This window comes from Suricata suricatta, chromosome 2 (genome assembly GCF_006229205.1).
Source record: "Suricata suricatta isolate VVHF042 chromosome 2, meerkat_22Aug2017_6uvM2_HiC, whole genome shotgun sequence".
NCBI lineage: Eukaryota > Metazoa > Chordata > Mammalia > Carnivora > Herpestidae > Suricata > Suricata suricatta.
In genome coordinates, this window is record NC_043701.1 from 10,327,928 (window position 1) to 10,354,860 (window position 26,933).

The following is a 26,933-nucleotide window of genomic DNA, read 5'->3' on the forward strand; positions in this document are numbered from 1 at the left end:
AGGCCTCATTTTTTGCTTTGACGCAGTCTTTCTAAATCACATATAGTCTAGTGAGTGAGTATATGGAATGCTGTTAAGCATGAGTGTTCTGTTCTAATGATTGTTATCTTAATTTCATTAAGATGAAATTGAATGATTGTCAGGGAAAGTTTTGTGCCTCTGACTTCACCCTTCCCTTTCCCCCAGTTGGTATCTTAATAAGGAATAAAGATGAGGGGAAAATCATTCCCAGTAACCCACAGAGAAGGGGCAAAGAAAAGCTGGTAGTTTTCCTTTAGAAACAACTTCTTGTACTACCCCTTTTTAACCATATACCGTGCTGAACAAAAACAAAACATATACATATACACATATATGCCTGTTCTGTTTTATGGACATTAAAAGAAGTGGGGGGAGGGCACAGGAAATGCCAAGGGAAAAGCCCTGGGAATCTGAAGATAAAGCAGAGCAGACACAGGCACCTGGGCAGGGACAGCAAGAGATCAAGAGTGTGTTACTCATCCTCTGCTGTGTAACAAATGGCCCCAAACCGTGTTGGCTGAGAACAGCAGTGGACCTTTATTATATCCCAGAGTTTCTTTGCAGGTCTAGAATTTGGGCTTTTCTGGGTGCTCTAAGCTTGGGGCGTCTCATGAAGTTCACTTGTCTGGGGCACCAGTCATAGGATTCCAAGGCAGCCCATTCATAAACATGGCTGACTGGCGAGTGGGATGGCTTTATCCCTGCCATATGGGCCCCTACAGGGCGGAGTGAATGTCCTCATGACCTGGTGATTGACGTCCCCCAGAGCAGGTGATCTGGAAGCACCAGCAAGCACGAGGCAGTGTCATATTTGTTATCATCCACCCGAAAAGTGACACACCAGGACTCGTGCAGCACCCAGTTGGTAGACACAGTATAGTCCTATTCATTATGGGGAATCACTATACAGGGACATAAATACCAAGAGGCAGCATTCATGGGGTGCCATTTTGGAGACTGACTACCACAGAGAAATGTGAAAAAAGTGTGGTCGACACACAAGAACACACAGACTTGTATGAACAGGAGAGGGTGACAGACTAGGCACTTTGGTTGTGAGGATGATCGTTGTGCAACACGCTTGGTTTGCGACAAACACGAAGACTGTGGTTACACCAGTTGTTCCTCACCATGTGTCCACGGCGTCCCCCCTAGTATGCCTCATTGTGCCTTCATGACAGCCATCTCCTCTGCAGCACAGAACTGTATGCAAAGTTAAGCCACATTAAGACAGGGTACCTCTCAGAAATCTCGCTGTAATTTTACCTCAAGACATCAAAGACTCCCCAGTCTTCCCTGCAAACAGCGGTGTGTTTACCTTTCTCCAACTGAAGGCTCTTACCTCCTGTGTAAGAGGTCCGAACATCAGACTGCTGTCACAAGTAAGATTGTGATCTAACTTGAAAGGTATATTTATTCCTACATTTTGCCAACACAGATGATGTATAATGGGGTATTTTCCGGGTTACTCTCAGAAGACAAAATATCCTAACAATGGCACAAAAAATGAGAGGCAAATAAATTAACTGTCTGAAATCGAAAGTAATGTGTTGTTTGGTTGCCCATTTTAATCCTTGTAACAATAGTGAATGTTTATAGAGCATATTCAAATACCTTACATATCAAGTCATTTAATCCTCAACAATCCTTTTGTTCTGGTTTTATAGATAAGGAAAACAAAACACAAACATGGTGAAAAGGAATTCAAATCCTTGAAGTCTTACTTAACCCTTAACTAGAGTGCTATGCATGTAAGAGGTTCCCTGAGGCTCGCTCAAAACAAGGATTTGCTGATCACAGCATTTCACTTAGAACCACTCCATGGACAGCACCTCAAGTCTAGCCACACTTCTTAAGGGCTAGAAGACAGAAATGGAAAATTTACAGAGTGTTTCTCTGGGGCGCCTGGGTGGCTCCGTCGGTTGAGTCTCACTTCGGCTCAGGTCATCATCTTGCGGTTGGTGCGTTCGAGCCTGCATCAGGCTCTGTGCTAATGGTTCAGAGTTTGGAGCCTGCTTCAGATTCTGTGTCTCCCTCTCCTGCTTGTGCTCTCTCTCTCTCTCTCAAAAATAAAGACTAAAAAATTTTTTAAAAAACTTTCTCTTAGGGGTCAGTGTGGAGGTAGGTAGGTTTAACTTACTTTGTCAAAGGATCACCTTAGCTGTTGAGTTGAAAATAAATTCTGTTGGGACCACGGGAGATCTTGTTATGAGGACTTGTATGGATAGGTAGTGAAGGAAATCCTGAGAAGTGGTAAGAATCTGGATATAGTTAGACTATAGAGCAAATAGGATTTCCTTATGGGTATAAGAAGAAAAACTTTTTGCCCCAACAATTGGAAAGATGGAGTAAATATCAACTCTAATCAATATAGGGTGGGTTTGAGGTAAAAGTCCAGAGTGTCAAATAGGCAGCTGGATGTTAAAGCCCAGAGTTAGAGCTGAGTTTCAGCTGGAGATACAGATTTGGGCTTTGCTAAGGGGATTTGTTAAGATTGAGATGGTCAAGCTCACAAAAGGCATATCTGTAGATAGACTGGAGAGGAGATCTAGCTGTGACTAAGGGACTAAGCTCTGAGGCAGTCCAACTTTAGTTTAGGATCTGGAGAGAAGAGGAGACAGCAAGGAAAATTGTGAGTGAAGAGGAAAACCAAGAGTGTGATGTTCTGCAAGCAAAGTAAAGATGGTATATAAAAGAAAAGAGAGAGAACCCATTGTGACTTCTCCTGGAAGGTGAGGACTAGTAATTGCCCATTGGGTTTAGCAGTTTGGAGGTCATTGTTATCTTGATGAAAGCCAATTTGGAAAAGGGGTGTAAGCAAAAGTTTAGCTGGAATGAATGGGAGAGAACTGGAGGCAAGGAATTGGGAATGGTGATTTAGACAACCCTTTCTAGTTGTTGTGTAAAGAAGAACAGAGAAATGGGATAGTGAGGTGGTAGCTGGCACAGAAATTAAAGGTTGAGAGTAGTTATGTGGAAACAACTAAGCTTAATGTCCCCTTTCTGATAAATGTTTATTGTATTCCTACTATGTGTCTAACTCTGTACAAAGTTTTGAAGATATAAAAATGAATGAGCCATGGCTTCTCCCCTTGAAGTGTTTGCTTTCCAGCAAGAGAGTTAGACGTAAAACCCTGCACTGTGGAGCCTTGCGGGTGTGCAGGGAGCCGGCTTGCAGGTCCAGGGAGAACCCTGGAGAAGGATGGTGGAGGAGGTGATGTCTGAACATAGTCTTGGAACTCGTACGATCTAAATATTAACCCAACTGTTTCCGATAAAGATATTATAGGATCTAGGGGAGAATCAAAATTGTCCTATTGGTTCCTGGCTAAAAATAGTAAAATCTTTTTTAAAAAATATTTTCTGTGTGTCAGTTTTATTAATCTTAGGCCAATTGGTTTTGCTGTAACTGTTCTTTGTGCAATTCTGCACAACCCAATAGTGGGTTTTGAAAACACAAATGTGCGACCCATCCATTGTTATTAGCACCCTCCCTCTATTCAGTCACTAGCAAAGGACAAGTAAATGAATGGGGACATGTAAATAGAATGGGAAGTGTTGAAGATAGGTGGATGAGGTCAAGAAAGATAGCTATTCATTCACTTAGTAATTCCTTCATTTATTGCAGAAGTATTTATTATTTAGGATGAACTTAAATAATAATAAGCTTAACTTAGACACTGAAGATAGAGAATAAAAAGTAATAATGAAAAGAAGAGCCAAGGAATGAAATGGTTCTGACAGGCCTTTGAAGTTGGAAGCCTAGAATAATATGGTAATGTAGTAAAAAGTAGACTTTAAAATGATGGCATACTTGGGTATAGACCCTACACCTGCCAGGTACTGGTTGAGTGACCTTGAGCGAGTTAATGACTGCACTGAGTGTCTAACCTCCTGGTGCTAATTCTACTGCTCAAGCTTGTCGAGCCTCGGTACCCGGCAGAGAGTCAGGACAAAGCCAGTGCTCAAAAATTGTTACGCCACTTCTTCCTCTTTTTCTTTAACTGGAACTTTCCCATTATTTCTTCCAGTTTATAAAGTTTGATAGTTACGTGGGGGTTTGAAATAAATAAATAATTGCAAAGTTGTCTTTTCCTTCCCCCACCCACCCTTCAGAAGCACTAACAGCATCTCATGAGTATTGTGAACATGAGTGAGGGAAAATAAAAGACACCCAACTCAGATATGCTGAATGTTAGCCATGCTGCATCTCCACGAGAAGAAACTCTTCCTGGAGCCTAGTAAGATAGGATAATGAACAGGATCCTTCCAGGAATTCTTCCCCTCCACTCCCCTGCCAGTGTTACTGACTTTCAGCTTCTGGGGTCCCAGAAAGGAGAAGTGGGTAGGGGGTGCTTAGCTAGGCGATGTCAGCTAGGGGAGAAGTCGCTGCTTGAGTAGTTGTAGGGAGCGGGCTGTCTGGTGTAGGAGACTATACATACAGCTCTTTTACAGACAGAGGGTTGGGGTGGTTGGCCATCAGGGGGGGGAAAGTTCGAATATATATTGCAGTGCCGGTATTCCCATCCACCCTTGACCAATGATGAGGAAACTTGAAAAATAAGTCCAGTGGATTTAGAGTTTGAATTGAATTGTATTTAAATTATTTGCTTGCTTTGGAAAATAAAAAGAATCTCATATAACTTAGTAGTAGGCTCAATAATACTGAGCATTCAAAAAAAAAAAGGAATTGCATTTTGGATATGATGACTATGTATGAGACCTGAAAAGGAGTTCTTGGAACTTTTCTTAAATTGATGAACAGAGTTCACGTTTATACTCCTAAAAAAAAAACAATTTCAAAATAGAACATAAAAAAAATAGTTTACTGAAAACTAGAGCTTTTATAAAGCAAATGGAGGTATGATTCTTAAGGAAACAATGCTTTAAGAAGGTTTAATATAAAATGTTTAAATAAAAACATTTATTTTTCTTCTTTCCTGCTGATATTTCAGATTAGTCTTAGGAGTAGTCACATTTATTTTCCTTCAAATACTACTGGGACAAAGTACCTAGGCTTTGATAAAATAAAAAGTGGAAATGACATGTGTTCCTGTTAAAATGGGAGAGAGAAGGGTCAGTGTGAATGTTTGAAGCTCTGTTCTTGGTACTGAATGCGCATCTCTCTCTCACTGAGTCCTCAAAATAACCCAGTGAGGTACTATGGTAAACCCATTTAATGTACAAACATAAAATGTGTACTCTGTATACGTCTTTAAGTGTATTTCGAGTACTGTTGTCAAGTGTTGGTCATTGTTGGGTGCATGCCTCTGTCCAAATGTCCATCTAAGCCAAACACCATCTACACAAAGACTAGGTGTCCATAGTGAGTTGAGTTCAACTAGACTGTCCCTCCTCTACTCAAACTTTGATAAAGATTATACTAAGCACATTGACACCTTTTATCAAGATTTTTTTCCTTCTGAGTCATTAATCAATCACATATTTATTAGACATTTAATATGTTTTAACATGAGGGCAGTCCCCAGATGGTCTCCTCTGACTGGAATAAAAGGGAGGTGTAAAGACAATAGGATGCACTGGGAAGGAAGGAAGGGAGGGCGGGAAGAAGGAAGGAAGAAAACAAAACATCAATACAGGTGATAGAAAAAAAAGGATAAAAAATTGATTTTATCAGTTTTAGTTTGAAACAGCTAGTGTTGGAGTTAGTAAGGAAATTAGCCAATTGTTACAGTATTCTACTGTCTCTAACAATAATAGATATTTTGTACATGCTTTTGACTTTTGAATAAATAAACCAGCTTAACTAGCATGAAGAAAGTTTTCTTTTTGGATAACCAGTAAGAACACACAGTGTTCTATTAGTTTCAGGTGTGTAATATGGTGACTCAACAGTCCCATATATCATCACCCCGTGCTCATCACAGGGGCCTCCTTAATCCCCAACCTTTTGATCAGAAAATAAGCCTACCTCATGTCAGAAACCAAACAATTTCAACCTGAGGTTATCAGATAATGTCCAAAATGAAAATCAGATGGAGGTTATTAATTTCAAGACATATCATTGAAATGTTCTGGCTGTGGAAATATTAAACCACAAAGTATTCTAGTTTTGGATGTACCATATTACTATTCCAAATCAGTATTGTCCTAGGTAAATTTCATGAAATGCAGATTCCATGGGTAATTATGAGGTATTATTTAAGAGGCAAGAAAGAGGATGTCTAGTCAAGTAAGTTTGGGGAGCTCATGCTCAGCCAGACAGTATTTCTTTGCTACCAAACTGCCTGGAACTTCTAACCATGCTGGCGTGCATTGTGACTTCCGGGAGGAGAATCTAAAACACGGTCTTTCTGATCTTATCCGATCCTAGGAGTCGTGCTCCCTTAGGATGGATTTTGGAAACTGTGCTTCTATTGAAAACTCTATGATCTATATATAGATAAGGTTTTAGTGAATTTTTAAAAACTACCTTAAATAAAATATGTAAATATATTTATATGTAACATTCATTATAGACTACTTTGATTAAAACCAATACACGTATGTTTTGAATTCTGTACTTGCAAAGCAAAATTAAAGATACAAATCTTCTAGCTCTGAGATTTTTTAGTGACAAATTGACCAGGGAGACCATTTCTCTTGTGAGTACCTTCTGTCACATGAGCAGTCTTGGGGTGAAAAAACACCATCACGGAGGTCTGTATTTGTGGGTGAGAGGAAGCAGGTACAATGTAGATACCTGCATCTACTCCTTTCACTGTTCTTTCCTGCAGCCTGTTTCGTTTCCTGCAGTGTTTGTTGATAAATTTTTTAAGCACCTGGACAAACTAACAAATAATGACCGACCAGAGGTTATCCGTGTACAGTGGTATTTCATTCATACCGGGTCTGTGTGCAGACATCGTAGCTGGTTTCCCGCAGGGTGTAAGTTCAGCATTAGCGGCGGTGTGGTGAATGGTCATCTACTTTATACCTAGCCTGGGCACCTGCTTCCTGACTCTTCCACTAAATAGAAATCTAGTAGAAAGTACATTTGTGTTCTTCCTGTGTTTGGTTGCTTTGTGAATGATCTTGTTAAGCTGCCAATGTGTTTTGTGAGATTCACACAAAGATACCTTGGTGTAGTTATTGTATTTAATGATTTAGAGGTATAAACAGAATTCAGTTGCCTCATTGTTTGATATTTTTGCAAGAGCAAAGTCTAGGGTGAACATTATCTTTTCTCTCAGTGGTGTCTCAGGGTTTTGCAAAGAGGAAGCATAATAACAGGGTGACAATGATTTCTTACCCTTTCATTAGGTATCAGTTTGTGTATATTTTGCTCTAAGTCTCCATTATAGTCTAGCAAAAGTGATCTCCTGCTGATTCCCACCTTTAACATGCTCCTACGTATGATTTGCAGCACAGGCGCCCAGCTGTATCTTGGCTACCTTTCACTAAATTACAAGTTCATGTCTTACTGAGGTTGGCAATATGTTAAGAATAACCATGACTGGAAAAGCAAACTGTCTGGATTTTGTCCAGTCTTTCCTATACAGAACTGCCTTCGGTTTCAACAAGTTATCTTAGCTCAGAACCCGGGACAGAATAGGAGCCTGTGCAGTGATTCATGAGCGTGGATGGAAGCCAATGATTAGTTCATGTGCCTCTAGTCCCCAGTAATGGCATAAATCTTTGGGGAAGTTCTTTAATGTCAGGCTGTATGCCTGCCCATGTCAAATCACATATAGGCTAGCATATATTATGAATGGAGAAATGTGAGGAGTGAACAAAAATCCCTTCTGTTGTTCATTTTTTAAAGATGTCACATAGATGGAAGATACGGGAGAAAAGCATAATATTGCTCTTCTTTAACCAAACAAAGCCAAATTTGCATATATATGAACACAAAGACCATTCATGTATGGCTAAACATCTTTTTGGAACAAAAGAAAAAAATATTAATTGACTGCAGGCTGAAACCTTTCTGTGACTTCTCAAGTCCACAAACTAGTTTATTCCCAGATTAAAAATTTCAAGGTGTGTTGAATGCTAAAATAATGAGGGAGGCAATGAATATATAGCAAGGCTAGAAAAGAAAGCTTACCACTGTATCACTTAAATCAGTGGATTTTATAACAGCATCTTCTCCCTGGGATAATAAAACTTAACATGTATATGTGCTGTTTCTTTTGCATTATATGATACAAGTTGAAGAATCTTCTCTTAGGGAGTTAATGTTCACCAGTTGAGAAATCACTCCTTCCTTCACCAATTCTTTTTTTTTTTTTTTAATTTTAGATTCCAGTGTAGTTAACACACAGTGTTCTGTTAGTTTCAGGTGTGCAATATGGCGACTCAGCAGTCCCATATATCACCCCTTGCTCATCACAAGGGCCTCCTTAATCCCCATCCGCTATTTCACTCCCCCAACCCCCTCCCTCTCCATCTTTTACCAAGTTCCATGGAACACCAAACATGCTGTGTATAGCTGACCACTACCGAACTGTGAAGCAGACAGAAGGAAGGAAGTCTTCAATTGAAGATAGCAATTAACTGTGTTATTAAGTTCAGAATGTTAATTTTGACATTGATTAATTATTAATGTCCAAATGGCTAAAATGAACAACACAAGAAACAACAGGTGTTGGTGAGGATACAGAGAAAGGGGAGCCTTCTTGCACTATTGGGGGGAATGCAAACTGGTGCAGCGACTCTGGAAAATAGTACAGAGGCTCCTCCAGAAATTAAAAGTAGCACTACGCTATGATCCAGCCATTGCACTATTAGGTATTTATCCAAAGGATACAAAAAACAGATTCAAACATGTACATGCACTCCAGTGTTTATAGCAGTGTTATCAACAGTAGCCAAACTATGGAGAGCTCAGATGTCTACCAACTGATGAATAGATAAAGAAGATGTGGTGTGTGTGTGTACATGTATGTGTACACAAACACACACACAATGGAATATTAATCATCAAAAAATGAAATCTTGCCATTTACAATGACATGGATGGAACTAGAGTGTATTATGCTAAGCGAAATAAGTTAGAGAAAGGCAAATACATGATTTCACTTATGTGGAATTTAAGAAACAAAATAGATGAACACAAGAGAAAAAGAGGAAAAAAGAGAAGAAAGGGAAGCCAACCACAAGAGACTCTTAACAGTAGAGAACAAGGTGAGGGTTAGAGGAGGGTGGGTGTGAGATGAGCTACAAGATGGGCATTAAGGCGGCACTTGTCGGGATGAGTGCTGGGTGTCATACGTAACTGATGAAGCACTGAATTCTGCTTCTGAAACCAGTATCGGCGTTCACTCCAGTGACAGTCACCAAGTTCAAATATATTTTGTTTTCTTTAAACATTTTTTGTGTTTGAATATATTTAAACCCACTTAATTGAGTTTATGCCTTCTGATTAAGTGTTCAAATACACACACACACACACACACACACACACACACACACTTCTTCAGAGTTTTGTGGATTTTGAAAAATATCTTTTTCACGTTATTATTCAATAGCTATGCGCTTTGACATTTTCCCATAAAGACTTGAGGTACGTTTCTGCAAAGACCATATACTCTAAGGATAGTGAATAGAATAGGAATGGAAAGTTATTACTTTACAGAAGAAGAGGAATTTCCAAATATTTTATTTAAAATCAAACAATGTAGGGGCCCCTGGGTGGCTCAGTCGTATCAGCATCTGATCTCAGCTCAGGTCATGATCTCAAGGCTCATGAGTTCATGAGTTCAAGCCCTGCTATCAGCACAGAGCCTGCTTGGGATTCTGTCTCTCCTTCTCTTTGCCCCTCTCCTGCTGTGTCTTCTCTCTTGCTTTCTCTCTCTTTCTCTTTCTCAAAATAAATAAATAAACTAAAAAGAAATTTTAAAAAATATCATAGCCTTAGTTGAACATTACATTTAACTTTAGCCTTACAAACTGAAAAATTGAAAGCATGGTAAAGTATACCAGTTTTCATAATCCAGATGGAGGAAGCGTACTCATTCCTTGGGGCAGATACCGGTTCCGGGCAGAGGCACTTCTCAGTGTGCATCCTCTAGAGGACCGTGGACCTGGGAAGCAGGCTAGCCATTAGCAGGATTGACATTGAATTCTGAAAGCTAGAAGCCCAATTCTGAGATAAAGCAGAGATCAACCTTAGGAAGCAATGTTTTATTTACACTTAACCAAGTGTTTAAGACCCTTGAATTCTGTCATATAGAACGCAGCATCATTAGCATGCGGATCCAGTTTGCTCTTTGGAATTACCAAGCACAGGTAGCAATCCTGGCTCTGCCCCCTTGTTATCTGTATGGTCCTGGACACATTTAATCTCTGCACGCTTCACTTTTCTCATATGTAAAAGTGATAATTAACAATAAGCTACCTTGTACAGTTGTGGCCAGGATTAGGTCAGGTCAGAGTCCGTGGGATTATTCAGCGCACACCACCTAAATTTGTTGTCAGGATTAAGTCTGACGAACCACACGAAGTTCTCGGATGCCACGTGGTGCGTACGACCAGGTCTTCAGTGCACATCCACACCCTCCCTTCGCCTTCACTGCGTTAATGATCGTTCTTTCTCTGCTTCAGGGAAAGCACAGGTTGCGTGTTGACACCGGAATGGAGGGCGACTGGTGTGGCCTTATTCCTGTCGGACAGCCTTGCAATCATGTCACCACAACAGGCCTGAAGTGGAACCTGAGTAAGTAAAACCCTTGCCAGAAGAAAGTTTTCTTTCTTAAGGAATGTACATAACTTACCGTGATGGAGATCCCTCTCTGGTGTACACCCAGCCACGGGGCCCGGTTCGAGGCAGCTCTGGTTTAACCTGGAGTGAGCTGTCGGCCGCCTTCCAGGGCAGCTGCTGTTCCGTACCCCTCCCGGCGACGTGCGGGTCTCCAGTTCCTGCGCATCTCACCCACACTTGTTATTTTCTTTCTGTTCTGTTTTGACGCATATTCGTGGATATGAAGTGGTATCTCGTTGTGGTTTTGCTTTTTACCCCGATGCCTAAGGATGTCAAACTCCTTTTCGTGGGCTTAGGGGCCACTTGTATATTTTGGAGTAATGTCTTCAGAACTCTTTGCGAAACCTTCTTCATGATTTTGTGTTCTTGAAACCTCCTTTACTTTTCTAGGTAAGCAGGTATTCTAACTCAAGTAGTAATCAAACCTCTGAGATTCTGTAAGATGCGCTGCTCATACGAAGTTTTAAAATGTTTCCCAGTACTTATTAACTGTAATAAGCCCAGGTTATACTAAAAGTATCTGATCTGAAAAGAACAAAAAAATGAGGTGGATCTTTTCATGATTCAAATGCTAATGCCAAAATAAACCGCCAGGCTTGTGAAATGAGTCAACTCCAGTCTCTTTAAGAATAACAGCAATTTAATCAAAGAGCTTTGGTTCAATGTCAAAGGGATTGTCTCCTGCTTGACCAATAGCTCTAAGGTTGTAAAACCCAAAATAGGGAACCATGTTCCTTTGTCAGGAGCCGCCAAGTTTTCTGGGTGCCTCAGGCAAGGATATTCGCTCTCCAGGGAGCAACCAAAAAACAAAATTTGCATTCTGGAGGCTGGAGATTGCCATTTCCTGGTCCAAAATAATTTTGGCGACTGTCTTGCTGTGCCAGATGTAGATTAGGCCAAGGTGCCCAAAAGATCAAACCTGCATTCGGGTATGCAGCATCAAGCTTCCCCTGCCCAGCATTGCAGACGCTAGTCTGCGCGCTTCCCTTTGATGCTGTGTCCGGAATTTCAGTCCGTTTTACCCCTTTCTCTAAAATTTTGTTACCTGGCAACTAACCTGGGTCAGTTCCCTGCCCCAAACGCTATATAAGAGATTATTTTTTTTAATAAAGGACGAAGAAGCTAGAGGCTTAATCGGAAACCCTGTGCTGTCTTCACTCTCTGCGCTCCCCTCTCCTGCCCTGTTTCCTCTCCCTCCCTCAGGAAAAGAACCCTCCAGGATTTTCAGCCCTGCTGGCCTGGGCTGGACACGACATTCCTTGAGAACATGGCTAACCCTTAGGTACCCACAAGGAAATGAATATTTCGAGAAATAAATAATTTTAAGATAAAAAGATATTTTGAAAGACTTTTCTACCAGCCGCTGCTGAAACAATTAGGAAGAACTAGAGATATTTTGAGGCAAATGTCTGGAGAGCTCATCAGAATTTGAAAGGATGGTGAGACAGATCCACTCTGGTGCAGGGAAGTCAGTGACAGGCTTTGAAGCTGGTTAGCTAAAACCGACAGGAGTTCCCATTAGAAGCTTTCTGTGGAAACACTTGCAGCCTAAACCGCTTCTAGTTAGAGTTCCGTTCTTTCCCGGGCCGGAGTCTAGACCTGGTGAGGTCCTTCTGGGTCTGGCAGGGAGCTCACTTTTCAGGGCTGCTTGGAGGACTCGGTGGGCGGCGGGGGGGGTGATCGGCAATGCTTCAGGGCTTTTGAGGACACCCTCTGACCCCTCTGTCCCTTGGTAATAAGCACTTTCTAGTTCTGCATAACGAAGTTGGCTCTGGGAAGGGGGCCTGGGGCGTGATGTGGCTTTTACTTTCCCTATCCGTGATACTGTTCCAATCCTGCAGAAACGCTCCCTACTATTACTTATTTATATGTGTACAGATTGCACTGACTTCTGAAATAATTATTTTTTCCTCTACTATTTTATGTAAAATATGGAAATAGTAACTTAATGGAGTATGCAAAACAAGAAAATTGAGACACTGCTTCATCAATTCTCTGTGGTGAAAGTGCTAACTAATGGGGTCTTGTGATAGGTAATATTACTTCATTAAAAAGTAGTAATAACAGCTGGGAAACGACACAGTGTTGACTTGGAGGGCAGTGTCTAGATTTCTGTCACCAAGAGGACAGGGCCCCTGCCTGACTCGGTGTCACCTTCTGGGAAAGCTGAGCCCTTAAGTGAATGTCAACCAGGAAAAGAGAAAGGAGGTGCAGTAACTCCAGTCAGGCGCTGACCACTTCTTGGGTCAGGGAAAGGACACAAGTCCTCCCAAGGAAACCGGTCACCATCTCCCTCAGGTGGTCTGGCGGCTGGCTCTCAACCAGGTGTTACCCGCTCAAAAATATGATGCCACAAGTTCTACAACTAATCCGATTTGTCAGTTTCAATTTGCAAGATCTCTCCTCATATTCTGTCTTTAGAACAAGTGTGAAAGGTGCCTTCGTCCCCATCACCTAAAAGTGAAAATGAGCAACTGTCTTTGAAGCTGGCTGTCGGCCCATATTTTACTGCATACCCGTGTGCCCTGAACGCTGGGTATCGCGGATCTGGGAGCAGAGTTTCCTTCTCTTGGCCGCGCACTCAGGACTAAGGCTGCCGCATCCCAGGCCTGAGCATCTTGACCTTTAGCAGGTGCTCCTCGCTGCTCGGCCGTGGGCAAGCCGCCGAGCACTCATCCAGGAGAACCGGGAGCCCCGCGCTCTGTATCCTCCTGCGGTTCTTGCGTTTGTCAGATTTCAGCATCGTTGCCAGTCTGATGCTCATCAGTGACACTTCATGACAGTCTCTGGTTCCCACTGAGAGAACACGTGTCTTTGTAGTTATTCCTGGCTTTTTCATCTTCATAAATGTTAGCATTAGCCTGACAGGTGTCACACAGCCATTGTATGTTTTATTAGGATTATTTTTCATTTGTAGAGTAATTGGGAGGAAACAATAATTGGGGAAAAAATTCTTGTGCGTAATTGATTCTTCCCATCCATAAACATAATATATCTCTTCTTTTACTTAGAACTTTTTAATTGCTTTCAGTCATTTAAAAATTTGTCCATAAGATCTTGTACATCTTATATAAGATTTATTTCCAAGAGCCCTGTATTTTGTGTTGCTATTGTAAATTATACCTTTTAAAAAATTAAATTTCCAGAGCTCCTTGGTGGTGCATATATATACAGTTGAGTTTTAGTATATTATATCAATACATTGCTGAATGCTTTCACTATTTAAAAAAATGTATAGCTTCACTTAGGTTTTCTATCGACAGTCATTTAAAAATTTTTTAATAGTTATTTATTATTTTTAAGAGAGAGACAGAGACGAATAGGAGAGGGGCAGAAAGAGGGAGGGAGACACAGAATCTGAAGCCGGCTCCAGGCTCTGAGCTGTCAGCATGGAGCCTGACACGGGGCTCAAACTTAGGAACCGCAGATCATGATCTGAGCTGAAGTCAGACGCTTAACCGACTGAGCCACACAGGCGCCTGTAGACCCTCATATTTTTGGTGGTAATCAAGTTTTCTTTCTCCTTTGGTATATAACAAATAAATTGTTCAGTTCTGACTAACTGAAAGTAGCTTTAAAAAGACCTATTCCTTTTTTCCCTATGTAAGAAAGTGCAGAGACAAGCATTTACATGACGTGGTGTCTGTGGTTTCCTCAGCCTTTGCCTCCACATCCTAAGGTGTCCGTCCCAGCCCTCTGGTCCCCTGCCAGCCTCAGGAGAGAGGGAAGGGAGAGAGGAGTCTGGGCTGGCTAGCACACAGAGAAGAAAACAAGACTGCGGGGACTCCGCCATCTCCAGAAGCCCGTCCTGCATCCAGTCTTTTGCCTCAGTGGCCAGAACTGTGGAACAGCCGCGCCAGCTGCAAAGAGCCTGGGATGTAGTTGTGCACCTAAAGACATCAGCATCCCGAGCGAAACGAGGGCTCTGTGACTGAGGGGGAAGAGAGCATCTAGGAGTCTGCTCTTCCGTCAAGAAAGTGTCTTCTCTTCGTCTACCATCCTGATGAATAGTTCAGCTGTTCATATAATAAAATCTTATTTTCACTTTCTTTGGGCCATACTCTTAGGGGTTTCTCTTGTTGCTACTGAGGAATCCGCAGTTAAGCAAACTGATTATTCGTTTATAATCTGTCTTTAACTCTGTCTGTCCTTCAGACCTTATGTTTTTCTTTGACGTCCTACAGTTTTCCTACCGTATGTGTCAGTGTGACCTGTCATTGGTGCTAGTTAGTTTTCCTTAGCTCTGATAATTGGCACAGTTCATCAACTATGAAAACTTTTCAAATATCCCCTATTTTTCGGATAAAATCATGGTAGTTCCAAGCTCTAGGCAATGATTTGCCCAAATTCACATCATTAGGGATTGATGCACTCAAAATTTGAATTCAGGTCTTGTATGCTATTTTTCCTTATTTCCAATTAGTAAATGAAAGACTTCGTATAAGGTAAGTCAGTGTTAAAATGAAGTTGGTATAAAGAGAAGAAAACCAGAGGAAGGCACATGTATAGGGGAAGGCAGGAGATAAGAGCAGGAAATGGAAAGTTTTGGGAAGAAGAATGTAAATTCTCCAGGACGTAGCTTTTAACTTCTCTACACTTTGGCCTACGAAAATATCAAATGGAATTGCCCTCCATTTGCTCAGCTGTCTTGTTTATAACCTTCAAACTGAGTGGGAAGTTATACCTTCATTGTTCCTTCTCTTACAGTTTTTCAAAGTATAGAAATAAGTGGCCGAATGAAATAATTTCATAGCATTGACTGAAAGAGACTTGAATCTAACCCAAGTGAAATATATTTGAAAGGAAAAAATTAAGAGAAAACCATTTGAAATGATTTTTCACCTGGTAATAATGAGTTTCAGTGAGAAACGCCCTTAATTCTCACCCCATTCTCACCCCATTATGACTGGGAGTGGTTCCCCTCAGTTAGGATTGCAAGTCTGGTGTAGGAGAGAGGTCCCTGCCAGAGATGGAGGTTTGGGAGTTGTTAGCATATGGGTCCTGCTGTGAGCCAGAGCCACTAACTCATGATGTGTTTTACATTTGTAGGTGTCTTTGTTATTAATCATTGCTTTTCTAATCCAGTGCTTTAAAAAGGGCACTCTGAAATTGGGAAGTAAATATTTCCTGTCTGTTTCAAGGACAGTATCTTTCAGGTCTTATTAATTATTTGATAACCATCAACCTACTTTGAATTGAAGATATTGTTAAAATTTTTACATAAAACACATGCATTAGAGATGAAGCATGATAATAAGGCAGCTTTTTTTTTTTTGCCTCAGTCTCCCCCACCAAGGAAGCTGTGAGTGAAAGTTTTCTATTCCCAAACCATTTTCTCAAGTTTACAAATAGGTGACATAACTGTAGTTTATCACATTTAAGATGCCATCAGTTGTAAGATGCATTATTTTATGTTCACTATTAAAAAATACTAATGATAATTGCAGAGATGAGGGGGAAATGTACATGTCAGAACTGATAAAATATGGCAGATCAAATAGCATAGAACTTAATTATCAAATTATATGCATAGCCAAGATTTGTATATATAATCGGCTTAGTTTATTGACTTCTATGAAGTCAGCTAGAATTCTGATAAGGATTATGTTGATTCAGCAGATCAGTTTGAGAAGTCAATCCATTTTATAATGTTAAGTCTTCCAATCCATGAACCTAGGGTATTTTCATTTAGATCTTTAATTTCTTTCAACAAAGTCCTGCTGTTTTTATACAGCAAGTTTGATACTTACTTGGTTAAGTTTATTACTGCTAATAATAGTAATTATTTCATTTATTTCAGTTATTTCATTTCAATAATAGTAACTTCATTTTTGGATTGTTCAGTACAAGTTATAGAAATACGATTGATTTTGTATCATTTGAACTCATATCCTGTAACCTTGCTGAACTCATTTATTACTACAAATGCTTTTTAGTGGAGTTCTTAGGATTTTCTATGTACAAGAGCATGTCCTCTATAAATAGAGGTAATTTTACTACTTGTCTAATTTGAATATTTTATTTCGTCTTCTTGCCAAATTGTTTGGACTAGAAGCGACAGCACAATATTAAATATTCAAATAATATTGAAAACAGCAAAAGTGGACGTCCCTGTCCTGTTCTTGATCTTAGGTGGGAAGTGTTCGCTCTTTCACCACACACGTGATGCCAGTTGTTGGTGTTTGATAGATGTCTCCTATCAGATTGAGAAAATTTTATTCTATTCATAGTTTGTGTAGTGTTTTTTTATCATGAAATCGTGTGGACTGTGCTTTTGTAAATCTCGTCTATTGAGATGATTTTGTGATTTTGTGGGGCTTTTAAAAATTCTATTGATATAACATATTAACATTAACTGGATTACGGATGTTAAACCAGATTTGCATCCTTGGTACCAATCTCACTGGGTCATGATGTATAATTCTTTTTATATATTGCTGGATTCAGTTTTCTCTTTTGAGGATTTTTGCACCCATAAACTAAAATACATTGTTTTGTCAATTTTTGTTTTCTTGTGATGTCTTTGGTTTTGGTATCAGGATAATACTGACATCTACTCTTTTTTTTTTTCTTTTTGCCATGTATTTTCTTTTTTACCATTCAAATGTATTTTTCTTTCTTTTCTTTTTTTTTTTTTTAATTTAAATCCAAGTTAGTTAAGGTATAGTGTAGTAATGATTTCAGGAACAGAATTTAGTGATTCATCACTTACTTTGAACACGCAGCGCCCTCCCCAACAAGTGTCCCCTTCAATGCCCCTTGCCCATTTAGCCCATCCCCCTTCCCACAACACCTTCCAGCAACCCTCTGTTTGTTCTCTGCATTTAGAGTCTCTTATGTTTTCCCCACTCCCTGTTTTCATCATTTTTTTGCTTCCATTCCCTTATGTTCATCTATTTTGTATCTTAAATTCCACATATGAGTAAAGTCATATGATATTTGTCTTTCTGTGACTATTTTGCTTAGCATAATATACTCTAGTTCCATCCACATTGTTGCACATGGCAAGATTTCATTCTTTTTGATCACTAAGTAATATTCAATTGTATGTATAAGTGACATCTTCTTTATACATGCATTAGTTGATGGACATTTGGGCTCTTTCCATACTTTGGTTATTGCTAGTAGTGCTGCTATAAACATTGGGGTGCGTGTGCCTGTTCAGAACAGCACTCCTGTATCCTTTGGATAAATGTCTAGTATTGCAATTGCTAAGTCATACGATGGTTCTATTTTTAATTTTTTGAGGAACTTCCATGCTGTCTTCCAGAGTGGCTGCACCACCTTGTATTCCCACCAGCAGTCAAAGGGTTCCTCTGTCTCCACATCCTAACCAACATCTGTTGTTGCCTGAGTTGTTGATTTCAGCCATTCTAACAGGCGTGAGGTGGTGTCCCCTTGTGGTTTTGATTTGTATTTCCATCATGATGAGTGATGTTGAGCATTTTTTCTCATGTCTATCAGGCATCTGGATGTCTTCTTTGGAAAAGTGTCCATTGATGTCTTTTGCCCATTTCTTCACTGGATTGTTTTTTTAGGTGTTGACTTAGGTAAGTTTATAGATTTTGGATACTAATCCTTTATCTGATGCGTCATTGGCAAATATCTTCTCCCAGTCTGTAGTTGCCTTTTAGTTTTGCAGATTGTTTCCTTCATTGTGCAGAAACTTTTTATCTGAGGAAGTCCCGGTAGTTCATTTTTGCTTTTGTTTCTTTGCCTCTGGAGACATGTCAAGTCAGAAGTTGCTGAGGCCGAGGTCAGATAGGTTGTTGCCTGTTTTCTCCTCTAGGCTTTGATGACTTCCTGTCTTAAGTTTAGGTCTTTCATCGATTCTGAGTTTATTTTTGGGTATGGTGTAAGAAAGTGGTTCAGGCTCATTCTTTTGCACCGACTCTTAAAATCTCCGCGTTCAAGAGGGAAACACTAGGGAAGTCAACCAAGGCAACAAAAGCAAGACAAAAGTAGTGTAGCAGGGAGGATGCAGATTTGGGGAGGACACAACATAGAGGGGATTCTGGTTGCAGGAGATACCTGGTTGTGTTCTGATCCTTCGCCCTCTTTTATTTGTGTGCTCACTGCCACAGAGAGGAGAGGGGGAGAAGGAGACCGACAGGGCCGTCTTGTTTCTAATAATAAACAACAGAAGCTGGCTGACCCTTCCAAGGAGTATAGATCACTGAACATTGAGGCAAGCACAACTTTATCGGAAGGAAGTTGCATTTACATGAAAATTATATATACGTGTGTGTGTGTGTATATATGTGTGTATGTATATATATGTGTGTGTATATATATATGTGTGTGTGTGTATATATATATATGTGTGTGTATATATATATATGTGTATATATATATATGTAAAGTGGGTTTTAAAAAAACACTCATCTCCGTAGTAGAGGCTAACATCTGGGATTGTGATGCCTTCTGCTTTTGGTTGTCTTTTTCAACATTACTTTGGCTATTCGGGGTCTTTTGTTTCATACAAATGTTAGGACTGTTTGTTCTAGCTTTGAGAACAATGCCAGTGCAGTTTTGATTGGGACTGCATTGAATGTGTAGATTGCTTTGGGTAGTACTGACATTTTAACAATATTTGTTCTTCAGTCCATGAGCATGGAATGTTTTCCCATTTCTTTGTGTCTTCTTCAATTTCCTTCCTAAGTTTTCTATAGTTTGCAGCATACAAATTCTTTATCTCTTTGGTGAGGTTTATTCCTAGGTATTTTATGGTTCTTGGTGCAGTTGTAAATGGGATCCATTTCTTCATTTCTCTTTCTGTTGCTTCATTATTGGTGTGTAGAAATGCAACCGAGGAGGCACTTGTTGGGATGAGCCCTGGGTGTTGTATATAAGCGATGCATCATGGGAATCTACCCTCAAACCAAGAGCACACTGTATATGTTGTATGTTACCCAACTTGACAATAAATTATAGTTAAAAAAAAATAATAATAAAAAACATTTATCTCTAAACACAGATAGGAGAAATCTTTCCCCCTTCTGTGTTCAGCGAGCCATCGATGACCTTCAATCTCTGTGCCTTTCATGATTAATTTAGAAGAGTCATTAATGTTTTCATAGCCCATTTTTATTTATAAATGGAAAGTGCTAACTATAAATTCCAGTATTGATTTTTCGTCATTAATAATTTTCCAGTAAGAATCTTTTCAAATCTCAGAAATAAAAAAAGTTCTCTAACAAATTTATGTAAACATACATGTGTGACAGAGGAGTGAAAGATGTAGTTTTCATAATGGCCGTACCTACAGTATTGTGTTTATATTGTTTATATAATTTAGGATAATAACTGCAAAATGAGTATTTTCACAAGGGTTTTTTCAAGGAGGCTGTACATTTCTATTTATAGAGTATGAGTATTTCCAAGTATTTGGTAAAACTTTAATGTAACAGCACAGACCACTTTCATTACTCCAGGCCTCACTGAGCCATTTGTTATGCTTTAGGACTACATTATGGAAATAGCAGAATATTACTATCTTTACTAATAGGATGTATTAAAAAAAGAAATCTTGTTGATACTACATCTTGATTTTTTTTAATGCATTCTTCATAGTAAACACCAGCAAATGGTAATTTCTGTGATATATGTGCTGGACTGTATGAATACTATCTGCTTTTATTTATTCTGGAATAATTGTAGTCCCATAATGTCAAGATGATAGTGTTGTGATAATGTCATTGGTTGTTGAGACCTGTGATTTTGTGAAATAACTAAGAAGATCTGAAAATGACTTCCCCACACCACAGCCTCCTGGAGACAGAGCTGACCTAAAGCCCAGGTGTTCTGACCCCTGGCACACAGCACTCTCCTCCCGATCTCCTTCACTGCCCACACTGCAGGCAGTTGTGATGCTTGATGATGGCTCTAAACACACAGAAAGATAGATAAATCTAAACGTGTGACGTTTGATAGGTTAACAAATAACCATATATGTTCAACTTTGCATGATGTAAGTGTCCAGGTATATGAGTTTCAAATTGCTGCTGTCACAAATTATTACCACCAACTAGTGGCCTAAAGTAGCACATCCATGATCTTCTAGTAGTGGAGGCGGGAATCCTACCTGGGTCTTACCAAACGAAAATCCAGGTGTTGACAGAGCTGCCTTCCTCCTGGAGGCTCAGGTGGTAGGGAATCCTTTCTTACCATCTCCGGCTTCTGGAGGCTGCCCACATCTCTTGGCCCATGATTCCATCCGCCATCCTCAGGGCTAGCAGCAGTGCATCGGCAAATCTCTCTCTGTCCTCCGTTTCCCCTGTTACATCTCTTCCTCTGACTCTGAGGACTCCGACTCCGTATAGCTTCCTGATTATAGGGAATTTGTGATTACACTGGGACTACCTGGGTAATCCGTGACACTCCATATCAAATTTTTTATTTAATCACGTCTTGCCAAACTCCTCCTGCCATATAATTCATGCATTCCCAGGTTCCAGGGATTGCAGTGTGGACATCTGGGGGGAGTGGGGGGAGATAACTATTCAGCATCCCATATCAGGTCTTTTATCAATGAATTAAATAATTTTCTGAAATAATACTTACTGAATACGGTTTTTAGATCATTGAATCTTTATAGTTACTCTGAAAATTAATGTATGAGGACTGTTAATATTGTCATTGAGAAGGTGAATTTCAGTGCTATCTTTCATCTGGCCTCAGATAACTTGTGATAAGGACTCAAGAAAGCATAAAAACAAAGCAAACTGTGAGCACGACTTATTTGGTGTCCACAAAGGAGAACAAGGGTAACAATTTCCATCCATCTGCTTTCTGTTCTCCAAGGGTTGAAGTGAGGTTTTGCCACGTGTGTATTCTGATCCCTGAGAACCGTGAAGGGAGTCAGGTTTGCACAGGCCAGAGCCAAAGCTCCGTCCAGCCGTGGGCTTGCAAGCAGTCTCTTTAACTTTTTTTTTTTTAATGTTTTATTTATTTTGATACAAAGAGAGACAGAGCATGAGAGGGGGAGGGGCAGAGAGAGAAGGAGACACAGAACCGGAAGCAGGCTCCAGGCTCTGAGCGAGCTGTCAGCACGGAGCCTGACGCGGGGCTCGAACCCACAAACGTGAGATCTGACCTGAGCTGAAGTCGGAGGCTTAACCGACTGAGCCACCCAGGCGCCCCGCAAGCACTCTCTTATTAGACATATTGCTCTTTTCTGTCCTTTTTGTATTTCTTAACTTTTTGCAGCCATTGAAGCTGCACTTACATGAGAAACTGATACTGTTCCGTCAAAAACAGGCATCAGTCTGATTTGTGAATAAGATGGTAAAAACGCAAAAGGCAGAAAGTTTGACTTTTGCTTCTGTTGCTTACATAGCCACACATTATTAGTCTCAGGGCTCTCAGGGTCATGAAAGATCCAGCAGGCATTTATTAATTAATCAACTGAGCACACATACACCGTCAACTTACTGGTTTATTTATGCTACTCTTACTCTTCCCCCTACCCCTTCTCTCTCTCATGCACGTGCATACACAAACACACACACACACACACACGCACGCGTGCGCGCGTCAGGTGCACATACTTGTATTATGTGAGATATGACAAGTTTGAGTTTTCTTAGTGTGTACCTAGATTCAGTCAGTCTGGGCTTATAGACCACATAACTGCAGCTTTGGATAAGTTCCAAATATTAGCCCCGAGGAAACACCGCACAAAATGACGGTGATGGGAACTCTAGGACCCAGCTTTCACAAAGAAGGCAAGGCCAAGGTGAGGGTGTTGCCGTTGAGCAGGACATATTATTTCTCTGGAGAGAACAATACAAAGAGAGGAGCAAGATTATCATTTAGACTATGCCACTGAGAAGGATTTCAAGTATTCTACTTGTAGGCAAATATTACATTTTCAGACGCTTAAGACTAGTAACATATGGCCTACCACCAACTTGTATTAGATATATACTTCATTAGCTCAGCTCCAGTTCTCTTTTCTATGTTGTAGGATTTGAACCAGACATGAATGATTTTTCTTCTCATAAGGCCTTGCCCTTTTGTGATTCTTCTGAAAGCCCAAGGAACCAACAGTAATTTACTGTATGCCATAATCATCCTGTTTTGTTTTGAGAAAACTCCCTACAACCTGACAACACACATTTATTATGGTTGATTCTAGGCATTTAAATATGAAAACAATTAACGTGCATTTGTAGGCAATATGACAAATGGGAATTTGCGAGCAGACCAATTTTTCACTGACCTGCATTCAAGAACACTATTATAACTCAGGTTCGCCTCCCAAGTTTTTAAATGAGTTGATTTCCTGGTATTTATGTGGACAGGTTGACGGATGAGAATGACTTCAGTGTAAGCTCCAAGAGTCCCTTTCCATTTTCCCTCCTCCAGGTTGCACTTTTGTGCTGATTCAGAGTGTCCTCGGGGCATTCAACCATCTAGCTAATATACGGAGACAAGAAAGCAATAACGTGTGGTCATTACATGAATTGTAGAGAAAGAATCAAGGGGTGCAGGTGAATAAACTGTGGGAATAGCCTGCAGGGTATAATTTTCTACTGGGTCCAAATAATCAAACTTTTGCATTGTGAATGCAGAGTATTATCCTCATTTTATAAACGAGGAAACTGAGTCACAGGATGTTAAATGAATTGTCCAAGGTTCATATTTCCTAACTTAGTCCTCTGTGCACATAGGATGGGTCCATCACCGGCGATTTATGTATCTATTTTTAAAAGCATTGGACATAGTGAACTATCTCAGAACCTTTTCTCTAAATGAAAGTAGAATTTTCCTTGAGACTGGGCAGCATCAAAGACAACAGAGATAGAAATTAACACCGTAGCAATTAAAATCATGTTGGAAACTGACCCCTCCCACCCCAAGACACCTTTCCACTCTGTAAGACACATAAAGTAGGAGCCACACAGTTTTGGAGAGGTGGGTAATTCAAGTGTAACTTATGCTCACTGTGATGTCTGATTTCTGGGGTGATTATAAGCTGAATGTCAGTCACCATGGTTGTGAAGATACTTGTAATAAAGATTCAAGGGGAAAAACAGATGTATTTAGCATTCACAAAGAGGATAAATGGTTAAAACAGAATTTTTGAGTGTCTGAAGATTCAAGGATGAAAAAGAAAGAACAGTGATAAAAAGGGCAGGCTGGCTGGGTTGCAGGAGGGCTAGGTGGCATGCGGGTTTCTCAGCATCGAGCTGCCATTTTGTCCTCTAGATTGCTTGGAGGCCAAACTGTGAGAAAGCAAAAAATTTTGGAGAATACTAGGCTTAAATTAAAAGAAGGGGAGATCAAACTGGGGGAATGTCCAGTATGCAGGCTAAAATAGAAGCATCCCACGTAACAGAGCCTACTTGTAAAACTGTATACCCCAAATAAAGTTTGTAGGGAAGAAATATTTGGGCTTGGGGAAGGGGAGCTGTAGTTCAAGTGAAACTCAGGATGCAATTTACAAAGAGAGGAGGCAAGTTCTCAAGCTTAATTTTGCATCAGGAAACTACCCGGTATTGTTCTCTCCCACAGAGGAGAACAGAACTAAACTAGCAAGAGAGGGTGGCGATCCTCTGGCTTTGAGATGAAAACAAGCCCAAAAGGGACAAACCAGTGCTTGACAAAACCCCTTGACAAAACAAGTCTCTGGTGGTTATTTCTTTCTGTGCAGCTTGTACCTTGAGTTTCCCTTGAAATTAGCAGAAAAATGTAAGCAGCTCCTTACATGGGTTAATAATGCAGAGAAAAGAGGACCGTAGGGTTCAGATCCTGAACTGGGACTCCAGGTCCGTTCTTCCTCCACACGAAGAGGGTGGGTGGCTGATGTAGGGCTTTCCTCAGTTTGAACACCGGCTGCTGAAGCCACAGAGAAAGGGAGGAGTCCAGGTCATAAATGCCAACAGCTTAGGTTTTCAAGGAGTCCTCCTCCTCCTCCATTCCCTCTGGGCTGGCAATTAAAGGAAGCAGTAACAGGACTAGATTGGGGGTGGGTGGGGAGCGTGTGCTTGTGGAAGGAAGCAGTATAGGACCAGACCCGGAGGAGGGTGTTTGTGGGCTGCGCCAGGAGCTGACATTGCACGTGCGGACCCATCTCTCAGAGGTGTCTTGTGATGTGGTTCACTGCGTGGAGGTGCTTTGAGCATCATGGAGGGAGACGTCCTGGTGCATCACTGCTGTTCATCGTCTCCAGCCGAAGGTTTGCATGCCTCAGAAGTTCACAGTGAAGCCAGGCCAGGAATGAGAAATAACTACTACCCTCATTTACACTTGAGACAAGGTTGAGGCTCTGGCTGCAGTCAATGAAACGCTCTTTGATACGGATTCAGTAGTCATGGTGCCGCCTCCCCGCAGCCCAGGGCCAGCGTCACACTTTGGCAGCCTCCTCAGTTTGATTATAAGGTTTCCCTTTGGGCAGATCTCATTGGCCTTCTACACTCGTCTGTTTTCTGGACCCATTTAATCACAAATTAACAACTTGTCCCTCTCAACTACAGATCCCTAAATCTGGTGTTCCTTCTCTGTGTGTATGTATACATGGGTGTGTGTTAAAGAATGCTTACAGCAAACTGTCCAGCAAGAAGGCTTTCTGATTTTTCCTTTTTTTTAAGTCAGCTACAATTGGTAACCAACTTTAATTTTTACCCATTTAAAATGTATTTATTTGCAAGATATATCAGTGGCAGTTTAAATGTGACACGCGATAAAGAAAAATACAAACTGATACCTGTGGTGTTTTCAGTTGACCTGTATCCCGCCAGAGGCTGCTATTGTATATAGATAAGGATAAGGTTTTATTTCCTACTGCCTTGCCTGGTACATGCTAATTACCGTGTAAATTACATAACTCAGGTTCACCCGCAGGGAAGGATCGGTCACGTACTGCGCTAACACGGGGAAATCTGATTTGTGCGTGTAGGACCAAGGGCATGAGGTTGGTGATTCTGGCTTCTTCTCATCTTGGTGCAGCTGCCGTCCTGGTACAAATATGAGCACCGCTCCCACCGACCTCCATATCGTGTTCTCTTCCCTTGAAAATGAGTTACTTTGAACAAAACCGTCTCAGTCTCTTGGTCTCCAGCATGTCCCTCTCCATTCTCAGTAGCAGAATTGTACTGTTTGGTTCTTTCCTACTGAATGCCTGCAAAGAGCATTCGAGGTCCAAAGCACATGCCTTTTCTCCCACAAGACACGACCCCCTGCCCACACAGTGTCCCCCAAGTGTGTTCTTTGACATCTTCCCCTACCTCCCACTAATCTTACTCATCTTCAAGGGCCACTTCAAATCATGTCCTTGATAAAGATTTCCTAACAGAATCTGTTTTCTCTTTCCTCTGAATTCCTCAAGTGCGTTGCGCAGCCCTAAGGTATATTTACCTGAGAGCGTCATTCGTTGTGCAGATTTCTTACTCCTTTACTAGAATGCATTCACTCAGAGATTTGGTGCTTGTTACCTGCACGGTCTCCTGGGAGGCTAGAATAGCACCTTGCATGACTTATGTCATTAGCAACCTTGTTTAAATGAGCACGTGCATTTCCTCCACATGAATTCTGTAACAGAGTCAATTGCACTAGAGTGAAAGATGTTGAAGCAAGAGTGCTTTATCACAAACCTTTAAAACAATTAAGCTAATAAAGGATAAGTTGAATTTTAATGGTGAAAATAACTGTAAACTCTGTCAGAAGTTGATGAGGTTTAAAGTGGTGTAGGGCTCAATCTCATGCACCGTGAGGTCATGACCTGAGCCAAAATCAAAGAGTAGGACACTCAACCAACTGAGCCACCCAGGCACCCCACCACAGATCCTTTCTGAGTGCAAGTGAGTGTGTGTTGGAAGAAGGGCCTACCTAGGAATGGTCCACAGAGGCCTGATTCTAGAAATCTTGCCTCCTAGGGGATTTGGAGTTTCACTATTCCACTAGATGATTTCTCTTGCCCATTTCTTTACTGCTCTGAGCATGAGGCAAGGTCTAAAACATTTCATTTTCTTCATTCCCTTCTTATAGATGTTGAAAAGCATACAAAACTGTAATTTGAAGACAAATATCATTATAAAAACAAAGGCAACTGAAATTAGTTCTCTCATAGTGTGTCTATTCATGAAACTTACAAGATTTGCTTTGCAAAAAAGCGGAAAACCAGAGAACTGTCTACTGTGTCCTACAGGGCATGGACGATATTCTATAACTGTAAAAAATGCATTCGTGTTTGTTCCAATGATTT

The 26,933-nt window shown here is 40.7% G+C and overlaps 1 protein-coding gene across 7 annotated transcripts in view; it reads left to right on the top strand.

Moving 5' to 3' along the window:
* Positions 1-26,933, top strand: part of TPK1 (thiamin pyrophosphokinase 1) — a 327,322-nt gene that overhangs the window by 229,643 nt on the left and 70,746 nt on the right. For 3 of the 7 annotated variants that reach the window (XM_029922057.1, XM_029922040.1, XM_029922072.1), the window contains exon 7: positions 10,570-10,681. In XM_029922057.1, the coding sequence (XP_029777917.1) occupies positions 10,570-10,681 (112 nt within the window). Of the gene's footprint in view, positions 1-10,569; positions 10,682-11,838; positions 12,008-14,334; positions 14,893-26,933 lie in introns of those variants that run through there. The other 4 variants (XM_029922047.1, XM_029922063.1, XM_029922080.1 and 1 more) reach the window with 4 other exon arrangements.